General features: G+C 35.7%; 4 protein-coding genes across 6 annotated transcripts; all 4 read right to left on the reverse strand.

Annotated features, from left to right (window-relative positions):
- Positions 1-809: 809 nt before the first annotated feature.
- On the reverse strand, positions 810-2,598 carry LOC125219732 (blue copper protein-like). The gene is made up of 2 exons (XM_048121783.2): positions 2,283-2,598; positions 810-1,381 (listed from the first exon to the last, which is right to left on the reverse strand). Exons 1-2 carry the CDS (start codon positions 2,443-2,445, stop codon positions 969-971), a joined length of 576 nt encoding a protein of 191 aa, XP_047977740.1. The 5' UTR covers positions 2,446-2,598; the 3' UTR covers positions 810-968.
- A 2,431-nt stretch (positions 2,599-5,029) lies between these two features.
- LOC125217904 (RNA-binding (RRM/RBD/RNP motifs) family protein) lies at positions 5,030-8,812 on the reverse strand. 2 transcript variants are annotated; one of them, XM_048119475.2, is made up of 5 exons: positions 8,400-8,811; positions 8,204-8,302; positions 7,284-7,568; positions 7,072-7,206; positions 5,030-5,285 (listed from the first exon to the last, which is right to left on the reverse strand). In XM_048119475.2, exons 1-5 carry the CDS (start codon positions 8,706-8,708, stop codon positions 5,277-5,279), a joined length of 837 nt encoding a protein of 278 aa, XP_047975432.1. In that variant the 5' UTR covers positions 8,709-8,811; the 3' UTR covers positions 5,030-5,276. The 2 variants fall into 2 exon arrangements, with proteins under 2 accessions (XP_047975432.1, XP_088913719.1); XM_089057593.1 differs by lacking the exon at positions 5,030-5,285 and having other exon boundaries at positions 7,066-7,206; positions 8,400-8,812.
- A 1,193-nt stretch (positions 8,813-10,005) lies between these two features.
- On the reverse strand, positions 10,006-13,028 carry LOC125224135 (uncharacterized). Of its 2 annotated transcripts, none has more exons than XM_048127491.2 (6): positions 12,736-13,028; positions 12,367-12,636; positions 10,931-11,088; positions 10,743-10,848; positions 10,566-10,658; positions 10,006-10,457 (listed from the first exon to the last, which is right to left on the reverse strand). In XM_048127491.2, the coding sequence occupies exons 1-6, from the start codon at positions 12,925-12,927 to the stop codon at positions 10,323-10,325; spliced, it is 954 nt and encodes a 317-aa protein (XP_047983448.1). In that variant the 5' UTR covers positions 12,928-13,028; the 3' UTR covers positions 10,006-10,322. The 2 variants fall into 2 exon arrangements, with proteins under 2 accessions (XP_047983448.1, XP_047983449.1); XM_048127492.2 differs by having other exon boundaries at positions 10,006-10,454; positions 12,736-13,026.
- Positions 13,029-14,213: 1,185 nt separating this feature from the next.
- On the reverse strand, positions 14,214-18,459 carry LOC125219146 (protein CLT2, chloroplastic-like). Its single transcript, XM_048121032.2, has 10 exons — positions 18,038-18,459; positions 17,613-17,758; positions 17,166-17,203; positions 16,393-16,508; positions 15,935-16,034; positions 15,792-15,827; positions 15,496-15,546; positions 15,254-15,377; positions 14,673-14,798; positions 14,214-14,506 (listed from the first exon to the last, which is right to left on the reverse strand). The coding sequence occupies exons 1-10, from the start codon at positions 18,433-18,435 to the stop codon at positions 14,364-14,366; spliced, it is 1,278 nt and encodes a 425-aa protein (XP_047976989.1). The 5' UTR covers positions 18,436-18,459; the 3' UTR covers positions 14,214-14,363.
- Positions 18,460-18,493: the final 34 nt, after the last annotated feature.

The raw sequence follows: 18,493 nt of genomic DNA on the forward strand, positions 1-18,493 counted from the left end.
GTGGGACTCTTTTTGCGTTCATCGCGGAGAGTGGCGAATGCAGACCTGTTTTTGAGATAATTTCAAAATTTACAAGTATATAAAACAAAACCAAAAATATATATTTGGAAGACTAGTGTTATAGATCCAATGTGCTAGCTATCTTTTCTCATAGTTGGCTAAGTCTTTTGGAAGATCGATTTTATGGTCTGTAGTATTGATGATTTCATTGAGAGTCCGACGACTCGGAGTCGTGGTCCACAGAGGTGGCTAGGAAAGTAGTTGGTCGTGAGTCGTGACTAATTTAGTCGCCACTCTTGAGGGCATTTAGGGGCGTAGCCAGAATTTTATTGAAAGTGGAGCAAAAATATAATACATAGGAAAATTTATGTATTTGAGAAGAGACATTTAGTATGATTGAAGTATATAATCAGAAATGTATGTATAAATATATAAGGAAATGAATGGATGAGGAGGGGCATTTGGCCCATGTCCCCATAAGCTAGATCTGCCCCCGAGGGCATTTGAGAGCCGGTAATGACCCACAAAATAGTGGTCTAGTGAAGGAGCCAACCGTGATCAACATGGACTTTGATTTTTAAGGAGGAATTGTTGTACGAAGTATTGGTCCACAGAACGTGATCAACCACGTTCGAGGGCCAACTCGAAGTATTGGTCCACAGAACGTGACATGATGAAGGAGTTAGTCATAAGTCATAACCGATGATAACGTTGACCCCTGAAAGAGGACTATTGTTACGAAGTTCTCATATTTGATGCGTAACAACGAGAATGAAAAGTGTATTAAAATCAAATACTAAAAAAAAACATAGAGCAACTAAATGAACATAATTTTAGAAAAAAAAACATCCACATACAATATTACATGAGCCAAATTAAATAAAAATTACAATACAAATTCATGAAAATAAATTAAAGTAGGAGCACTGCCTCTATCCTGGCTAGAGTAAAAACCCAAACCCCTCAAATCAAACCATAATCGCCACCGCAGAGACAAAGGCCAAAACCGACGCCGCAGCCGGAGCAAATGCGGCGGCGGATGAAGGATGCTCCGTGGCGGCGCCTCCGGTGGGGCTCGTGACTACGGTTGGAGTCGTGGCGGCAGGGGTGGTGGTGGTAGGGGTGGGGGAAGTGGTGGTGCCCGAAGGCGCCGCTTTGCTGCCGCCTTCGGTTGGCGCGGCTGCGGCCGCGGTGATGGCGAGCTTCATCCCGCCGCTGCAGTGGCCGGGGATGCCGCAAATGTAGTAGTGGGTGCCGGCGGTCTTTAGGGTTATGGAGGTGGCGCCGCTGCTGTCGGAGGTGATGGAGTTGCCGGTGGTGCACGATTCGTAGTCGTTTTTCGAGACTTCGTCAAGAGTGTGGCCGGATGCGTAGTTGAATACTGCAAGGATCGTGAAGTTTGGATTTATTTGCAATTATCTAGTGACGACTTTTTGTAATATAGTAAAAAGTTATATGTGAACGTCACTGTCTCTATGAAAGTAAATTCTTATAAAAGAATGTCTTTTAATTAAAAAATATTAACAATATACTCCCTCTGTCCAGCTTTAGCAGTCCCATTGACTTTTCTGCACTCGTTTTGTAAAAATGATAATAAATAGTTAAAGTGGTAAAATAATAAAGTAAAAAAGAGAATAATGTAGATAAGACTCTTCTCTATATTATTCTTTTTTTTACTTTATTATTTCTCCACTTTAACTATTTATTATCATTTTTACAAAACGAGTGCAGAAAAGTCAATGGGACTGCTAAAGCGGGACGGGGGGAGTATTACACATATGTGTATATATGTTTCCAATAATTATGGACAAATCTAAACTTAGTAGTTTTGGGGGTTTAGTTTTTAAGTATCATTATATCAAATTTAATTAAATTTGAAGGCAATACATCAATAGAGGTCGGTAAAACTTTTCATAGACTCATATTCATACTTTATCCTATCCTATGTATTGTTTGCTTTTGTTTTAAAAATGTCAAACGCATTATAATTGTTGACAAAAATATAAAATATTACTATAATATTATGTACACTTTTTAGTAATCTTGATGTTATTTACTACTCCATATAGATTAAATTATTTTCTAACATATAGTCATATAGTTAGTGTCAACTCAACTATATATTCGATGAAAACGGTGAAGCGCAACTTGGTTGGTAAGAGACGCTAAAAGTTGAAATTTAAAGGATTCAACTTATAAAACTTTGGGACAAATAGAAAATTACGAAACGTTAATCATTTCTGAATACGATACAGAATGAAGAGAGTAATAAATAATCGTACCGAGAGTGTCGCCAACTTTGAAGGTCTTGTCGGCAGCCCAGGTGGTGTAGTCAGAACCCACAGACCAACCGGAGGTATCCCCAACTGTGTAAACCGTGGCTGATATTCCTCCAATTCCACAACACATAGCCATCATCAACACCATCAACCCTAAATTTGCCATCTTTTTTTTTGGGTTAATTCTAGTAAATAGAAGGATAATTCTTGGCTTCTTGGGTTTTTGTGGGTTTGATTAGCTTGTTTGTTCAAGATTCATGCAAAATCTACTTATATATATGATGATGAGAGAGAGTGGGAGAGAGAGTTGTGTTGGAGTTGTTAAATTGCTATGTAGCTTTATATGATTATTATTGGCTGTAAATTAAGGAGTTGTTTAGAAAATGGATGTAAAGTTGGTGAGCACTTTATTAACTTTTCTTGGCCTTTTGGCTGAGATAAAGTGTTTGTAGTGTTTGTTTCTATTAGTTTCATAGTATGTTATGTTTGAGTCATCGACTCATATGATAATAAATTTATTTTTTGAGGGAGAAGGGCTCATCCAAAAAAAAATTTCATTAACGTGTTATAATGCGCAATTTGTATGAGATAAAAAGAGAAAAAAACAAGTAAATATGAGTGAGAGGTAGAGAGAATAGTGAGAAAGTTTTCACAAATCAAAATTACACTAATTTGGGTGGACAGACTAAAATGAAAAATGACTGAAATGTTGGAATTTGGATGATAAAGAGGCTAAACTTGTAGAGGAAAAAGAAAAAGAATAGCTGCAAAAATAGTTTGGGAGGAAAGAAGAAGAAATAGTTTACAAAGAAGAAGACTACATAAGTCATAAAGTTATTCCATTGTAGTTTGTAATATTGTTTTTTAGTGTATGTAAGAAAAATATAAACTAGCTAGTAGAGTCTATCAATATTTTTTCTGCGTTCACAAGTTACTGTCAAAGCTCTCGAGCATTGCCTTGGTGTCGCAATACTACCACGGCCCGGTGCACCCCAAAAAGAAAGTTGGTGAGCACTTTATCTTCACCAACTCAATTATTAGAAGATTATAATACTATTAACACTACATATTTATAAAGTTGGGAAAGTTGATCAACAAACAACTACTATGTTTAAGTTAATCGAGTAGGAAATAAGATGGAATCTTGATAAATATATTTGGTCATGATATGACATGTATATACTAGGTAATTACTTTATCTAGACTCTATTCCTAAAGCACTACAAACAATTAAAATTTGACAACCAATTTTCTAGGGTAGTTGAAATAACCCAATCTCTCTCTTTTTCATATAAAGAAAGCTGTTTTTTTTTTGTTTTTTTTTTTCCAGTACAAATTATTATAATTAGATTTTTGTGGTGACTGACAACATGCTTATTAATAATTGCGACTCCTTACATTATATTTAAACAATCAAAATTAGTTCAAATAATAAAAATGATGGAGAATATTGGGGTTGTTCCAACGTTTAAATTCATATTACTAAATAATTTTATTTTTATTTATTGGACTGATTATACTAAATAAATACAAATATAACAACGAAAAAAATTCAAATATCATTACAAAAGCATGCGTAGAGACACTTCTTGAGCATGTATCATCACGCTCTACCACCAAAACACGATGATGCAGGTCATTGTGCACGCCACACTCTCATGCTGCAACATGTGAGAGCACGCAACTTCGTTGCCCAATCAAGGATTATGAATAGTTCTCTAAATAGTTCAATTTCGCAGTGCTTAAGGATTATGAATAGTTCTCGAAAGCACGTGAATAATTTAGTGCTCGACATTTTAGATGGCCTAATCAAAGTAAAGAAAACAAAACAATTTTGTGGTAGATTATAATGGTTGGCCAACTTTATAGCCCATGTTCCATCAATTGAAATATAAGGTGAGAAGTTCGATGTGATTAAAAGGTAGATAATGTTGAGTTGTTATAGTATGTAATAATGAAATAGTAGGTGAAAAGAGCTTTTCATATTTTTGTAAGTTATGATAGAGCATTCTAGCCTCCAACACAATCATGATAAAGGGACAGAGAGGCTATATAAATGTTGATTACTTGCAAAAAATAATTGCAGCTTTTATCAGAAAATTATCTTCGTTAAGCTTAAAATCATAGGAGCACTACACGGATACATTTGCTAGGAAAAATTAATATTGAAGGACATTAATAAATAAGTAGTAACTACTTTACTTATGAAAAAAGTTATTGAGGGGGAGAGGGGATTTCCATTAATGTCGATCAAAAACATAAATTTGGAAGGTGAAAATTAGTTTGTCTTCCAAGCAAAAAAGAAAAAAAAAAGGTCAAAATAAATCTCAAAACAATATCATTTAACCAATTATATTCCAGAGAAAAAATGTCTTTCCAACTAAATTGTGCTTCGTTGTCTATTCAGAAGGAGTAGGAGTTATCACTCCCTAAATCCGTACATATTATATTAGTTACCAATTAAATTTTATAAACCTCTTTAATTAAAATTAGTCACAATTAAAATTTATTATGGTAGGTGATTTACCGTCTAACAATGCAATAATATCCAACCTCCGTGGATACGCATGGTTAAACCAAAACTACCTGTTTGGCTCGGAATCGGAACCTTCAATTCCAATTTCAAAAGCGACATAAACGGGCTGAACGGACCAGCTTCTTAAAACTTCGTAGTGCAGGCAATTCGTTTAAAAATAGTCAAACTTTGACTGACTATTTCGAAAGCGAAACCGGGAAAAACAGTAACACACTGCCGTGCAAAACCGGGAAAACAGTAAGATACGGGACTGGCAGTTTCTAACCCGGCGGTACTTCTATCCCTCACTAGAGGGCATGAAATATTCAAAACTCATTTTTACTTCTTGAAATGATGGATCATTACACACCTCAAAGTCATCCTTGTTGGAAATACAGTTAATACAGTTGGCCCTCATACCTTCCTGCTCAAAACTCCAATGCCGTTGTAATTACATGTACATCATCCTAATCAGCCTCACTTTATTCCACCTGGCAAGTCATGTAGCCACATCAGCAACAACATATTTGTTTTTTATATACAAATGACTTATTTTCTTGTATATATATTTCGGTTTCTTTGTGAAAGCATTTATAAGGAAAATGAAGTACATTCAAACATTTGAGCTGCAGAGACATTAAGTTCTTCAATTAAAATGTTTACTGCTTCTGTTCGATTTCATTCAATCCTCAATCCCGGTCGATCCCATTCGCATATAAGCTTTAACACAGTAGTTTCAGTTTCCGTTATTTGTTTGTAAATACACAAACTTCCAATATTTTCTAATTTTTCCATGAACTTTATAATATGAAAATGAATACACGAACTTTGGACATTTACCGTTTTTCCCCTAGACGAAAAATCAAAACAACTTTGTTTTGCTTTCCAACCAGTTTCAATTTTTTTGGTTGGGGAATATCATAAAAGTCCAAAGTTAGTGTATTTGTATACAAAAAATAAAGTTCGGGGGCAGAACCAAATATTGAAAGCTCATGTATCAAGAGGAAAATAACCCTTTTCGAAATGCATGGATGCACTGAGATACAACAAACTTTGTAGACAGAGTTAGACAATGCAGGCGTTAAAGCATAGCAGCAAAACTGAATACGTATGCATATGAAGCAAGTGAAAAGCTAATCCTAGCCTTGGTTCATATGCCAAAAAAATCTACAGAAAATTCAATTTAGGGTGCTTTCTATTCAGGATTAACAGTAGGTATGATTAATTATCCTTTCAACGAGATATGAATATAGCGAGTTATCTTAAATTGTAGATGGATTGAAGGCGTTAAGATATCCCAAGTTTCTAATCTATCTTAGTAAACAATGGATTAACCTGTATATTTTTTTATCTATCTAGGCTAATCCTCAATGGTAAGTGTCTCCAATATGTATACAGAAGGGAAAGCACATTCAAAACATTCAATGACAGCAGGGTTATGGTCTCCAAGTGAACGTATAAAGTTTGGAACTTGTTCTCTAAATATGGGGTTATGATCTCTAAGTGAACGTATAACTTATAAATATGCTGATAGTATCTAATTCCTATCATTCGGTCGTACTAAACAAGAATCATACTTCTCTCTACGGTTTCATATGTATCACTTGATAGATGATCAACCTTACTTCCGATTTTTCATTGACACAAACACAAGTATGCTTCTGCTTTCGTTATCATTCGCACTAAACATGTAGCATTTGAATGTGACTAATCACTTTATGGATCTTGACAAAAAGCAGCTTGCTTGCTTGTAACATTTCCTCCGTGCAGTTTTAATGTCGAAAAACAATTTCACGTAGAGAATTTCACGATAAAATCTCCCAACAAGAGAATACACATAGAAAAGGAAGTCATGGCTACATCTTCTACATTCTAATGGCAAGAATGAACATTTTCATCTAGTGTGTAACAGCATGAAATAACCCCACAAATGCATCCAAACACATTTAAAGGAAAAATCGGCCGAGCTAAATGAAAAAAACCTAGAGATGAGCAGCTTGAATTCTCACTTATGGATGAGATATTGCTATGGGTTCAGCAAAGACCACAAACAATGCTTTTGAGTGATAAAAAGATTTACGAATCTTTGTGCAGGTTTAATGTCGAAAAATAATCTCCCATAGTGAATAGCACGATAAAATCGCACACCAAATGAGTATTCTAATGGCAAGAATGAACATTTTCACCATGGAATCACCCCACAGATGCATTCAAACACATTTATAAAAAAAATATACCAAGCTAAGTGAATAACACAGAGTGCTAAAGAAATTAAACCTCAGTAGATGACGTCTCCTCATGTTTCTCAGAAGAGTTCGATTCACTTTCATTTCCTGACTCGATAGCTGCCTTTGTTTCCGGCCTCAAGAATCTCTTGCTTGGTGCTATGCGTAAGTTTCTTCCCATGAACTCCTGAAACACAACAAGCATCAAGATTCACGAACAACTCGACATTCCTCATTCCAATAAGCCACATTAGCTATTTATACCTTTCCTTGCAATGCAACAAGCGCTGCATCAGCCTCTGCCTTAGTGTTGAAGGATACAAAGCCATAACCAGCTGATCGTTTAGGATTATCTCGGAATATCACATCAGCAGAAACTGCATTAGCATTGTGAGAATTGAAGAACTCCTTGAGGTCCTTGGCCCTCGCCTGAAACGGCAGAAACGTGACAAACAAATTGTGCACTGGCTTAGGCCGCGGCGTGGAAGAGGGCTGCTTCGGTTTCTTCGGCTTAGCCCAATTAAGCTTCAACACTCTACCCCCATACTCCTACACCCCAAACACAATGAACTCGTTCACAAAACAATGTTTATAATAACAAATCTATCATCACTGACCATTTAGTGATTTTATCATTTTTATCACAATCTTTCAAATTTATCAATGCTATCCCAACCTTTTTAAACTCACCATTTCTTTCATCAGAATTTCACACTAACAATTTGAGTCGTGACATGACGTACTAGACTGATTTCGTTGATTCCATCTCAAGATTTGAAATTTACCAATTTTATCCCATTTTTTTCTTACTTATCTATACTATCTCAAAGTTTCGTTGGAATTTCAATCCAAGAGTCGCGACGTAAAGTGCCCGAGTGATTTATCAGTTCTACCCCAATCTTTGATACTTATCAACTCTACACCAACTCTTTCAACTTATCATTTCTATCCCAATTTTTCCTCGAATCCAATTATAAGAGTCATGATATGATGTGCACGAGGATGACCTATTATTTTGCTCCGGAAACCAAGTTGAATAAAAGGATAAATTGAAATAGTTATGGCTATAATTCTCACCATTGCTAAATATTGGGATAGAATTGATAAAGGAACTAAAATTCGAGTAAATTCAATCACTAAATCAGCATAATATTGGTGAAGGAATGAAATTCTTCTAGGCTTACCGAAGCTTCAAGACCGTTGAAAGCTGCAAGCGCTTCATCTGGTGAACCCATAGTCACAAACGCGAGACCTCTATTCCTCTCTTTATTATACATTGAAAACTGAATCAAAACACACACACACAAAAGCAAAATTGAGCGAAAATCAGAGGCACAAAATGGATAAACAATTAAATGTGAAATAGAAACGGAAACGCACCTCAATTTCAACAACGGTTCCGTATTTCTCGAAGAGCGGGCGGAGATCGTCGGCGGTGGACGTCCACGGAACGTTCTGGACGAGCAGCCGCGTTGTGGAAAATTCCTCTTCTGATTCCGCGGCGATTTCCTTGGGCGATTCGGATTGGATGGAAGGTAGGGCACGGAGCGGAGCGCTGAGGAAGAGATGGAGATTGGATTTTTTGCGAGGGCTGGCGGCGAGGGAGAGAAGGAGGCGGTGGTTGGGTAGCGGGAGATGAGTGCGGGAGGTGGCCGGAGGGGAGTATAGAGATCGAAATGCGGCGGCCATTGTTGGAGGATTGATTCAATTTGGTGATGGTGGGATTGATTGGAGTTCAGTGGAGTGCTGGAGATGAGTGAGAGAGGGGAAGGATAAGGGAGGGAAGATGAGATGATGAGATATTTGTTTTGGCGGCGAATTTATGAATATAGATAATTAAATGAGTAAATTATCTACCAAATAATTTTGATTCATCTTATACTCCCTCCGTCCCGAATAAGAATCACACTTTTCCATTTCGGTCCGTTCTCAAGAGTCACACTTCATTTTTATCATAAATAGTAAGTAGGTCTCGCATTCCGCTCAATTCACTCACATTTTATTATAAAACCAATATAAAAAATAGGTCCCACATTCTACTAACTTTTTCAACCAACTTTTCTTTTCATTTTTTAAAACCAGTGCCCGGTCAAAGTGTGATTCCTAATCCGGGACGGAGGGAGTAATTTCGAAAAATAGTACTCCCCTCGTTCTATAGTAATAGAGTCATTTTGTCATTTTGGTACATTCTATAATATTTCTTTTTTTTTGAAAAAGTCAACATATTTTTCCACACCTACTAGACTCTTTATTTCTTTTTACTCTCTTCATCTCTCTACTTTTTTTCATTTTTCACTTTGTTCTCCATTTACTTAACTCACCCAACACAATTTTTCTTAATTTTCGAGCGAAAAGAAACGCTTCCATTACTGTGGAACAAAGGGAATACTACCTCATTCTCACAAAAGATGTCACACGAATGATGCACGTAATTTTAGAAAGTTTTATTTTGTATATTAAGTGGTAAGATAAAATACGATATTTATATTTATATTTTAGTGGGAAAAACTAGAAAAGAAAATGAAACATCTTTTGTTTAACGCAATTTATTCCTCCTCCATGTATAAACATTGAATAAGATTACATTCGTTCAAAAACATTCGAAGATTAAAAAATGTGAACTATTTCTTCCAATAAGTTAATAAAATAATATTTACTTACTTTTTATAATGAAAGTGAAATAAAAATTAAAATACTTAATAGCATGACGTTACATTTATACAAAACTTCTACCCCGAGCACACGCCATAGAACAGTAGACAGTCAAGTGAAATCCAATCCACGAAATAATTTAATATGAGTATATTGTATTGACGGATAACTATAATGAGAAAATGGAATGGAAATGGTATAATTTATGATATTTCAAAAAGCAATGTGATAAAACATAAATCACTCCTATAATCACTATGAGAATTATAGTGTAAAACATGACAATCCACGAGTTAACACAAAAATGGAATTATGAGTTAATTGAAAACATAAGAAACACAGCAAATCTTTTTTCATTTACAAATCCACCATCAACATCTCGATTTAGTCTACACAGAACACAGAAAGCAAAAATGAAGACGAAAAATGGCTCGAATTCTCCGGCAGTTCTCATGAGCTTTTTCGCGACCCACTTAGGTGGTTCAAACAGCCGGACTCGACCAACTCAGGCCAGTTTTTTTGCCAAAGCTAATCACAAATGTACATCACATGTACAACCATCAAACATCATTGCTTCCTCCCCACCAAAACAGTTAGGAATTAGACAAATTCACAATCAAAAAGAGAAATTTCAAGATGAAATCTCTGGATTTACTTCATGTGCATTCTACATTCAGGGGAGTTAGATTGGAGTGGTGACAGTGGCTGTCTCAGCATATTCACTTCACTTGAATCAATCTTCTTCTCCATTGGGCTACTCATCTTTGGGCTGCATTTTTTCTTCTGCTTTACACCACAAGAAATTACATGCCATTAGTATACATATGTATATGAACATAATAATGACATAAATATATAGTCACACACACCAAAACATTACATATATCTTTATACCTTTGCAGAAGCAGTGCCTCCACTATAGCATTTCCTCATCAGCCTTTTGTTAACCTCGTTCAGGGCGTTGTTTTCTTCAAACAGAGCATTCACCTGAAAGTACAGCCATGCCTGATTATCGCGGGAGGACTTATGAAACCGCAATCAACCAACATCAAGTTGTACTGGTTTGCATACCTCATCTTCTGCTTTACGAAGGTTGATCGTTATATGGTCCTTGTCTTCCTCTAGATTTTTTGCCTTTGCTGCTAATGCTATGACTTTCTGGGTTAAAGGACTCAAGCTGGATGGAATTTGAACTCCAGTCAGAGTCTGAAACAACATTAATATTCTAACTGAAATCACATTTTCAAAATGAATCCCACCTTGACCACAATGTCAATAACTTGTTGCAAGCTTCAACTCCAGTATATGCCTCCAAAAAGTTATGTGCGATTGGCAGAATGTCGTCCTTGCCAAACATAGTAGTGAACAGTGAATTTAGTAAATGATGTTCTTCTGTATCATTGGTAGACTCGCCAACCTTTAGCCAACAAATTAGAGTCAATAGACAATATGTGTCAGTTTCAGGAGAATTTCAAGCTTAAACCAATGTAAAGATGTTTTAATAGTTCAATAGGAAACTCCCTCACAGAGCTCCATAACATAATGTTTATGTCTCACCGAATCACACATAGAGAAAATGATAATACACAAGAGTTAATGATATTTTTTTAACAAAAAGAGTGCCATATCCAGCTAAATTTTACAGCAGTAGCCACACTTGCAAAAAAAAAATATAGTGGAATGCCACCGGAAATCATCCTTTACAAGCGGCTGAGAAGCAGCGCAATTAATAAGAGCATGGAACTGTACTGTGTATTCCATAGAAATTCAGACCAAACAAGTCCCTTACGACCAACGAAACATAAAGATCTTTAAAATAAATATGAAGCTGTCTAACAAAACACCTTTGGGACTACAAGTTTGATGCAACTACGGACATAAGAGTAGAAAGTAAATTATGTATTAGGATGAACTGCTACCTAAAAAGATGAAATTTCAATTTTGAGGGAGAGAAATAGAGTTTGAAACTTCAGTACCATTGAACTGGCCTCCTAAAACGATGAATGAAATGTGCCCAAGAAAGAAAGAAAAACATCTACCACTTCTGTCAAGTCTAATTGGAGAGAGCAGCTAAAGGACTTTCAAGGGACTCCAAGTAATTTTCTAATAGGTCCTGAGCACAATATGTCAAAGTTATCTGCACTTGAGAGTTTATCAACATGAATTTAGTGTAAATGGGCAGATGAAACAACAAAAAATCCCTCAAAACATCACACTCTAAATTGCACCTTTCAACTAATAAAATAAGCCTATTCTTGACTGTTCATTAAAACCATTACTTTGCCGCGAACATTTTTAGTAGGGATCCAATAGGCAATAAGTGAAGTAGGCAAGAAAGCAGTACAAAATGAGGAAACTTGGGGAGTATAACCAGGAAGAGGTATAGAGGAAGTGGCAGATAAACAAAGGTGAGACGTTCCCAGGCTCGTAAAGAGGAGATCGACTTGGAAGGCAACAAAAATGGACTTATTAATGCTTATATCTCAATTGGATGGATTATGAATTCTATAAGACTGTAAAACTAGGAAAATCTATCTGCAGTAACTCAGAAAAGCTTTTGAAGGAATCCAGCTGAATTATTTTTCATGAAACCAACACAAATCTATTATCAAGTAATTCGAATTTTAGAACGAATCCACATATCAAAAAAGAAGAATTAAATCAGACGAAAATCAAGAAATTACTAGAATTTTACCAGCTGTGGGGATCGGCACTTGAAGGAATGCAACTCTTCCTCCAATATCTTTTTCTCCTCCTCTAAATCACGATTCCGCACCTCAGCTTCCTTGGCTCTCTCGTCTGCCTCGTTCGCAAAATCCATCAAAACTTCACGATCGTGATCGTAGAGCGAGCACTCCTTCTCCCACTTATTGCGCGCCGCCAACAGATTAGAGCATTCCACCGCCAATTTCTGGTTTTCCTCCACAAATTTCTTCAACGCCACCGCGTTCATGCTCGCCTCAGCCTGAAGAACAGGAAGCAGAAAATTAATTAAATTCCCCCAAAAAATGAAAATTCGAAGCTGAAATTCGAGGAGCGGGGGTTGAAGCAGCAAAAAACAAACCCTGGATCGTTCGATTGTGTCATCTTTCTCTTTTAGCTTGGATTGCAGAGAGAGATACTGGCGACGGAGATGAAACTGCGACGCTTCGACCGCGCGAAGTTTAGAAAGAAGTGCGTCGGTGGAAATCGTCAGACCGACGCTGTGATCGATGGATTCTCGTATGTAATCATCAGCTTCTTGGGGGATTTCCATGGCGATAACAGAAGCTAGGGTTTCGAAATTGGATCTTCAACTACGCGATTTTGGAATTCAGAGAGAATTTGAAATGGGAGGGACTTTTGTTTCCCAAAATAGCCGTTAGAAAAACTACTGTTTTGGAAATGATCATAATATTAAAAATACTAATTATTAATAATTATTATTAAAGTAGTTTTGATGTTAAAATTGGTTATTTCGCTCTTAATTCATCATATTGGATTTGAAATACACAGTGCTAATTATTGAACTATAGATTTGAATCATTTGACCATATTAATTGTTGGATCAATCATAATGCTCAGGTGGTTCCAGTTTGATGGATTAGATAAGATTGAGTCTGTTGTTTGGTGGTTATAACTTATACGGTATCCGATCTTATTAATTGTTGTATCAATCATAACACTCTGTATATGGTAGTTAAGGCTCGTACCTAAATCTTGGGGAAAAATTAATTGAGGGACAAGTTAATCTTGAGCAACCGAACACTCCCTAAAGTGAAAGTTGTTCATGAAAATCTTTAGTTCGTTACCCTAGACATTTTTGTCACAACCTCAATGGTTATGATATTAACTCTCTTAATCTCGGGATACTTAGTCTCTCCTGTGGTAAAATTAATTGATGGACAAGTTAATCTTGAGCAATTGAACACTCCCTTGGGTGATAGTTGTTGATGGAAATTGTCACCCTACACATTTTTGTTACAACCTTAGTAGTTTGAGCATTCGATTGACAGAAATCGTCACCCTAGACACTCACGACTCCACGAGCATTTGCTTTCATACCTTAAAATTGCTATTGGCATTATTAATTTTATAAGCTATATAAAATCAAATCTTGCTTTGTTATTTTGTTCATTTGAAGTTATGGAGAAAATGATAGACTGAGCTTTGTATTTGGAGAATTAATGACGTTAGTAACCATTTTTAAAGAATTAGAATCAAAATAATAATGATAAGGTGGATTAAACGAGAGTGATGCTTTAACGTATATCATTTGTCACTAATGTGCAGTGAAGGTATTACTTTATATTCTCTCTGTCCGCCATTAGGAGTCTCATTCATGAACAGCACGGATTTTAAGAAATATTAAGAAAAGTGGGTGGAAAAAAGTTAGTGGAATAAGGGTCCCACTTGTATAAATTAGTTTTAAATTAATTGTGAGTGGAATGAGTTAGTGGAAGGTGGGACCCTATTACTATTTATGGTAAAAATGAAACGAGACTTTTATTCGCGGACGGACTAAAATGGAAAAAAGGGACTCCTATTGGCGGACGGAGGGAGTAATTGAGTACTACAAAGGATGAATGAAATAAGGTTTACTTCTTGACATAAGATCCTTGATCAAAATCGAAACTACACGTTATTATTACAACATAAAAAGTTAGTGTAGTAACTGAGATTCAGCCATAAATAAGAGCATAATATCTCAAACTAGGAAAACTTGGGTTTGGGCAAATTGTACATGATGAGTCCCATTACAAGAATTGCCGATCCCATGTGGAAAAATGGGCTCAAACTCACTCCGTTTGGAAGGTATGGCAATGGCTGTGAAAGAATGTAGATTGCAAATGGCACTACAAAAATTATTCAAAAACTCTCATCAGTACTTTACTTTTTTATTAGAGAAATAAATAGAAATTTAACGGCCGTGTTGTGTTATAGTAGATTCAAATCCAAAACCTTTAGTCTCAAGCATTAACCATTCTATCACTAGGTCAACACATGCATACGCATCAGTACCTGCTGCTCTCGATGCCAAAGAAGCCACTATTGCATTGGAAACTTTGAGAAGATTGAGAATGGATATACTGAAAAAGATGTTGGAAGCTATGTAGAGTAATGGTAGCAAAGGTGCTCCTTCACATCCTGAGGAAGTTGTCATTGATCAATGTTATGTTTCTATTATAGTAAAACATAAATACAATCAGAAGATGTGAAAGCGTGTTTATCTCTATACAAACGCTAGGTTTGGAGGTGAATTATAAGAGAGAAGGGATGTCACAGTTGCGGTTTTGAATAGTCACGACTTCCGGGGAGGGTAGAAGAATGAGACCTATTATGGGGCATACATTACAATATATGCATTATAGACGTATGATCTTATTGTTCAACTAGGTCGCTATTCGGTTCCACCACTTAAAAAGGTCTCGGGTTCAAATCTCACTGACCTCTGTACCCAGTTAAAAAAAAAAAAAAAAAACCCGTATACTTTTCTAACGAGAGGTTTAATATGTCAATTTTCTCGTTCTAAATCATGACAAACCAAATTATATACAATAATACAAAAGCCTTTTTAGTATAGATTAAAAAAGAAATCATACCTATTGTGTTTGTTCCAATGTTGAAGAAGCAAGCTGCACCACTTGAGAAGTATGAGGGCAATTGAGATAGAGGTAAGCCTTTCATGCTCGACAAAATAGGCAAGAAGGCAATTGTGAAGAGGGCCTACCAATCAAACAACATAATACACATGCACAATATGTTAGGTCATTATCACTAATTACTAAATAAGATTTTTATTTTTTTTCATATGAATAAGTTTAAAGATCAACATATTGCTTACCTGAAATCCAGAAGAAAATGAATTTATAACAAAAATGTCCAGTGATTTTCCCTGCATGCATGATGAAAAATGTTCACCAAAAAACTCGATAAATTATGTCGGCCTGTCCAACGAAATAGCGCACATTCAGGTGCCACACGAGTTTTAATAAATTTGGGAAAATGTATTAGGAGTAGAGAATGAGGTTTACTTTATTAGATAGATTGCATTTATTATAACTTGAGAAATACTGTATCTTTGAAACATGAATAAAAAATTATTTCCAATTATAAAATAAAAATTATTTTTTTGTTTACCTTAAGACGTTTTGCAGCATCAATGAACACTGATTCCTGTACATTCCCAACAACTTTAGTTATTACTATTATTATTACATTTATTATTATTAATCTATCTGTGAATTTGGATGCTAATATAAAAAAATTATGGGGTGCATTACCTTAAAAATTGATGCAGCTGCTTGAAAAAAACTCGAGGCGATCATGAGCCCCGGCCATAGAGGGCTGATTCCGGTAAGCATTCCGCTATTTGTTCCGCCTCTGCAACCGAGAGACCGGAAAATAAGGTTATCAAAATCTAACGAAATGAATTTTGGGTGTCTTACGATATTACGCATAAACTTTCAAGTTGTGATCACAAACTTAATTTTTTTATTTTTCCAAATTTTTAATTTTGGTCCAAGTTGAATCTATCGTAGCAAATTGAAACAACGTTATTTCATTAATTAAATGAAAATAATAATTTATAATATAAAGTTTTATTTCGTAATTTCATCCATCACAAGTATTAACCAGCTATTGTTTTTTTTAGGACACCAAACAGTTACGACAAAATAGTGTAGGATTCAAGAAACATTTAATAATTTCCACATATTTAAGTTTGAAGATGATTAAATACCTTGAAACGGCAACTACAACACCACCTGCCACAAGAAAGCATCCAATAATTTGGTTGAAATTGTATCTTTTGCCCAAGAAGAGGATGGAAAAGAGCAATTGCCAAACCAAGAATGTCTTGCCCAAGAAGAGGATGGAAAAGAGCAATTACCACAAATACACACTTCAAATTAATTGAGGGTAGTTTATAATAATGATCCAGTTTATCGTAATCGATTAATTAACATGTTGGTTAAAACTGTATTTATGAAACACGAAAAAATTCAACAAAAGACAGAAATAAATTCACTATATTCTTTATGCCAAACAATACGAAGAGTAAATTAATACTCCACGTTCTTTAAGAAAATGAGGAACAAAAACAGCTAGAATTTTCTATCACATTTTAGTGGCCCTACTTCATTTTATGTCATATTCTATAATAACTGATAAAATCACTCGAAATGAAATCAATCATTAATGTCAAAGAATAGTACTTTTAATGCACTCTAAATTAATTTCCTTGTCACCGCATTTAGTTTGCTATGCAACCTAACTCAAATACATATGCATAAGTCATAACAAAGAATATAATAAAATTATAACAAACAAAAAAAATCAAAGTTTAACAACAGATTTATCAACGGACAATGAACTATGGTTAATTACTATCCTATTAAATATGGCTACGCCAACTTGTACTATATAATTGGGTGAATAGCAATCACATAGCAAAAAAAAAAAAAAAATTCTAAAATCAATATTTCAGATTATAACTTAATAAAATCAACTTACTTGAAATAATAAGGGTATGGCTGGCCCCGGTAGCATGGCTGCAATAAATAGATGGTTCTCAATATAAATAAAAATGAAAACACAAAATTCATTTTTATCATGTGTACTTTAATTTCATTTTTACTATAAAGTGACTTGCATATAAATTTTCTGAATAATACATTAAATCCAAAATAAATGAAGCAAACAACTACGCCACTTGAATGTGGAGGGTGTATTCGACGCACAATTTAAGTCGATTTTTTATTTGGGATATTAATTTGACATGTTTACCTTAAACAATCTTTAGAGCTTGATTATATATGTGACATTTCATTAAACATGTAGGCTTTTAATTTTGAAAGATGATTAAATAATCATTCTCCATTTATCTTCGAGGTGTCTGAAACCCCAACCTATTGAGTAGAGTAGAAATATCTTATCAGCTAGTAAAAATGTAAATATTACCTCCGGCATACATCTGGCAAATAGAAGAAAGGAATTCAAGAGACCCAATCGCAACAAAGGGCAATTTCGGAACAGCCAGCATCTCATTCGTAGTTATGCCAGCGCGGTATCTCACATGGAGCACCAAGAAGAAAACAAGCACATATCTACATATAGGCCGAAGGTTCGAGTCAAAAAATAAACAACAAATTATTGATCCCCAAAAAATAAAGATAGATCAAAACTTTAGGATATCCCAGTACTGCCCTCGATAAATTTCCATATATAATTCGAGCTAATTTTCCTCGATTCGTATCCCAATAATAGAGTAAGATTAAAGAAATTCTAGTAAACTGAGTAAAAATACTCAATCACACTCCTTTCGTCTGACTATAAGCGAGACGTTTCTTTTCATCACTCATTTTAGAAAAAAGTGTATATCTTACGCGAAAATATTGAGTTGGGCGAGAAAGAAGGGGTAATCTTTCATGGGGACAAGAGCAAGTTTCTGAAGGACCCGATTCGCCACCGCCACCACCAGAGTCACCACGGACCACGCCACCACCGCTAACTTTCTCTCACTACTCGAACCCGGCAGCGCCTCTCCGCCACCGCCGCCGCGCTCTAAACCTTTTGAAAAGGCCGATGGAACATGAGCGGCCTTACTCTCGTGAAAAGTGGAGAGGAGGCGGAGATTATTGGGCGGCGATTTTGAGGGATGGAACGGCAGATGGAGAGGAGGCGGAGATGGAGACAGAGAGACGTTGCGGAAGGTATTGGTGGTGGTGGAGGCGGGGCAGCGGGGGAAGGATTTGGCGCTGGCGCCAGCGATAAAGAGTCTCATGATAGGAGTGTTTGGTTCATGAGATTAATTACAAAATTAATTGATTGGTTAAAATGAG

Source organism: Salvia hispanica, chromosome 1 (assembly GCF_029641045.1).
Source record: "Salvia hispanica isolate PSC_SH4W2 chromosome 1, Shi_PSC_v1, whole genome shotgun sequence".
Taxonomy (NCBI): domain Eukaryota; kingdom Viridiplantae; phylum Streptophyta; class Magnoliopsida; order Lamiales; family Lamiaceae; genus Salvia; species Salvia hispanica.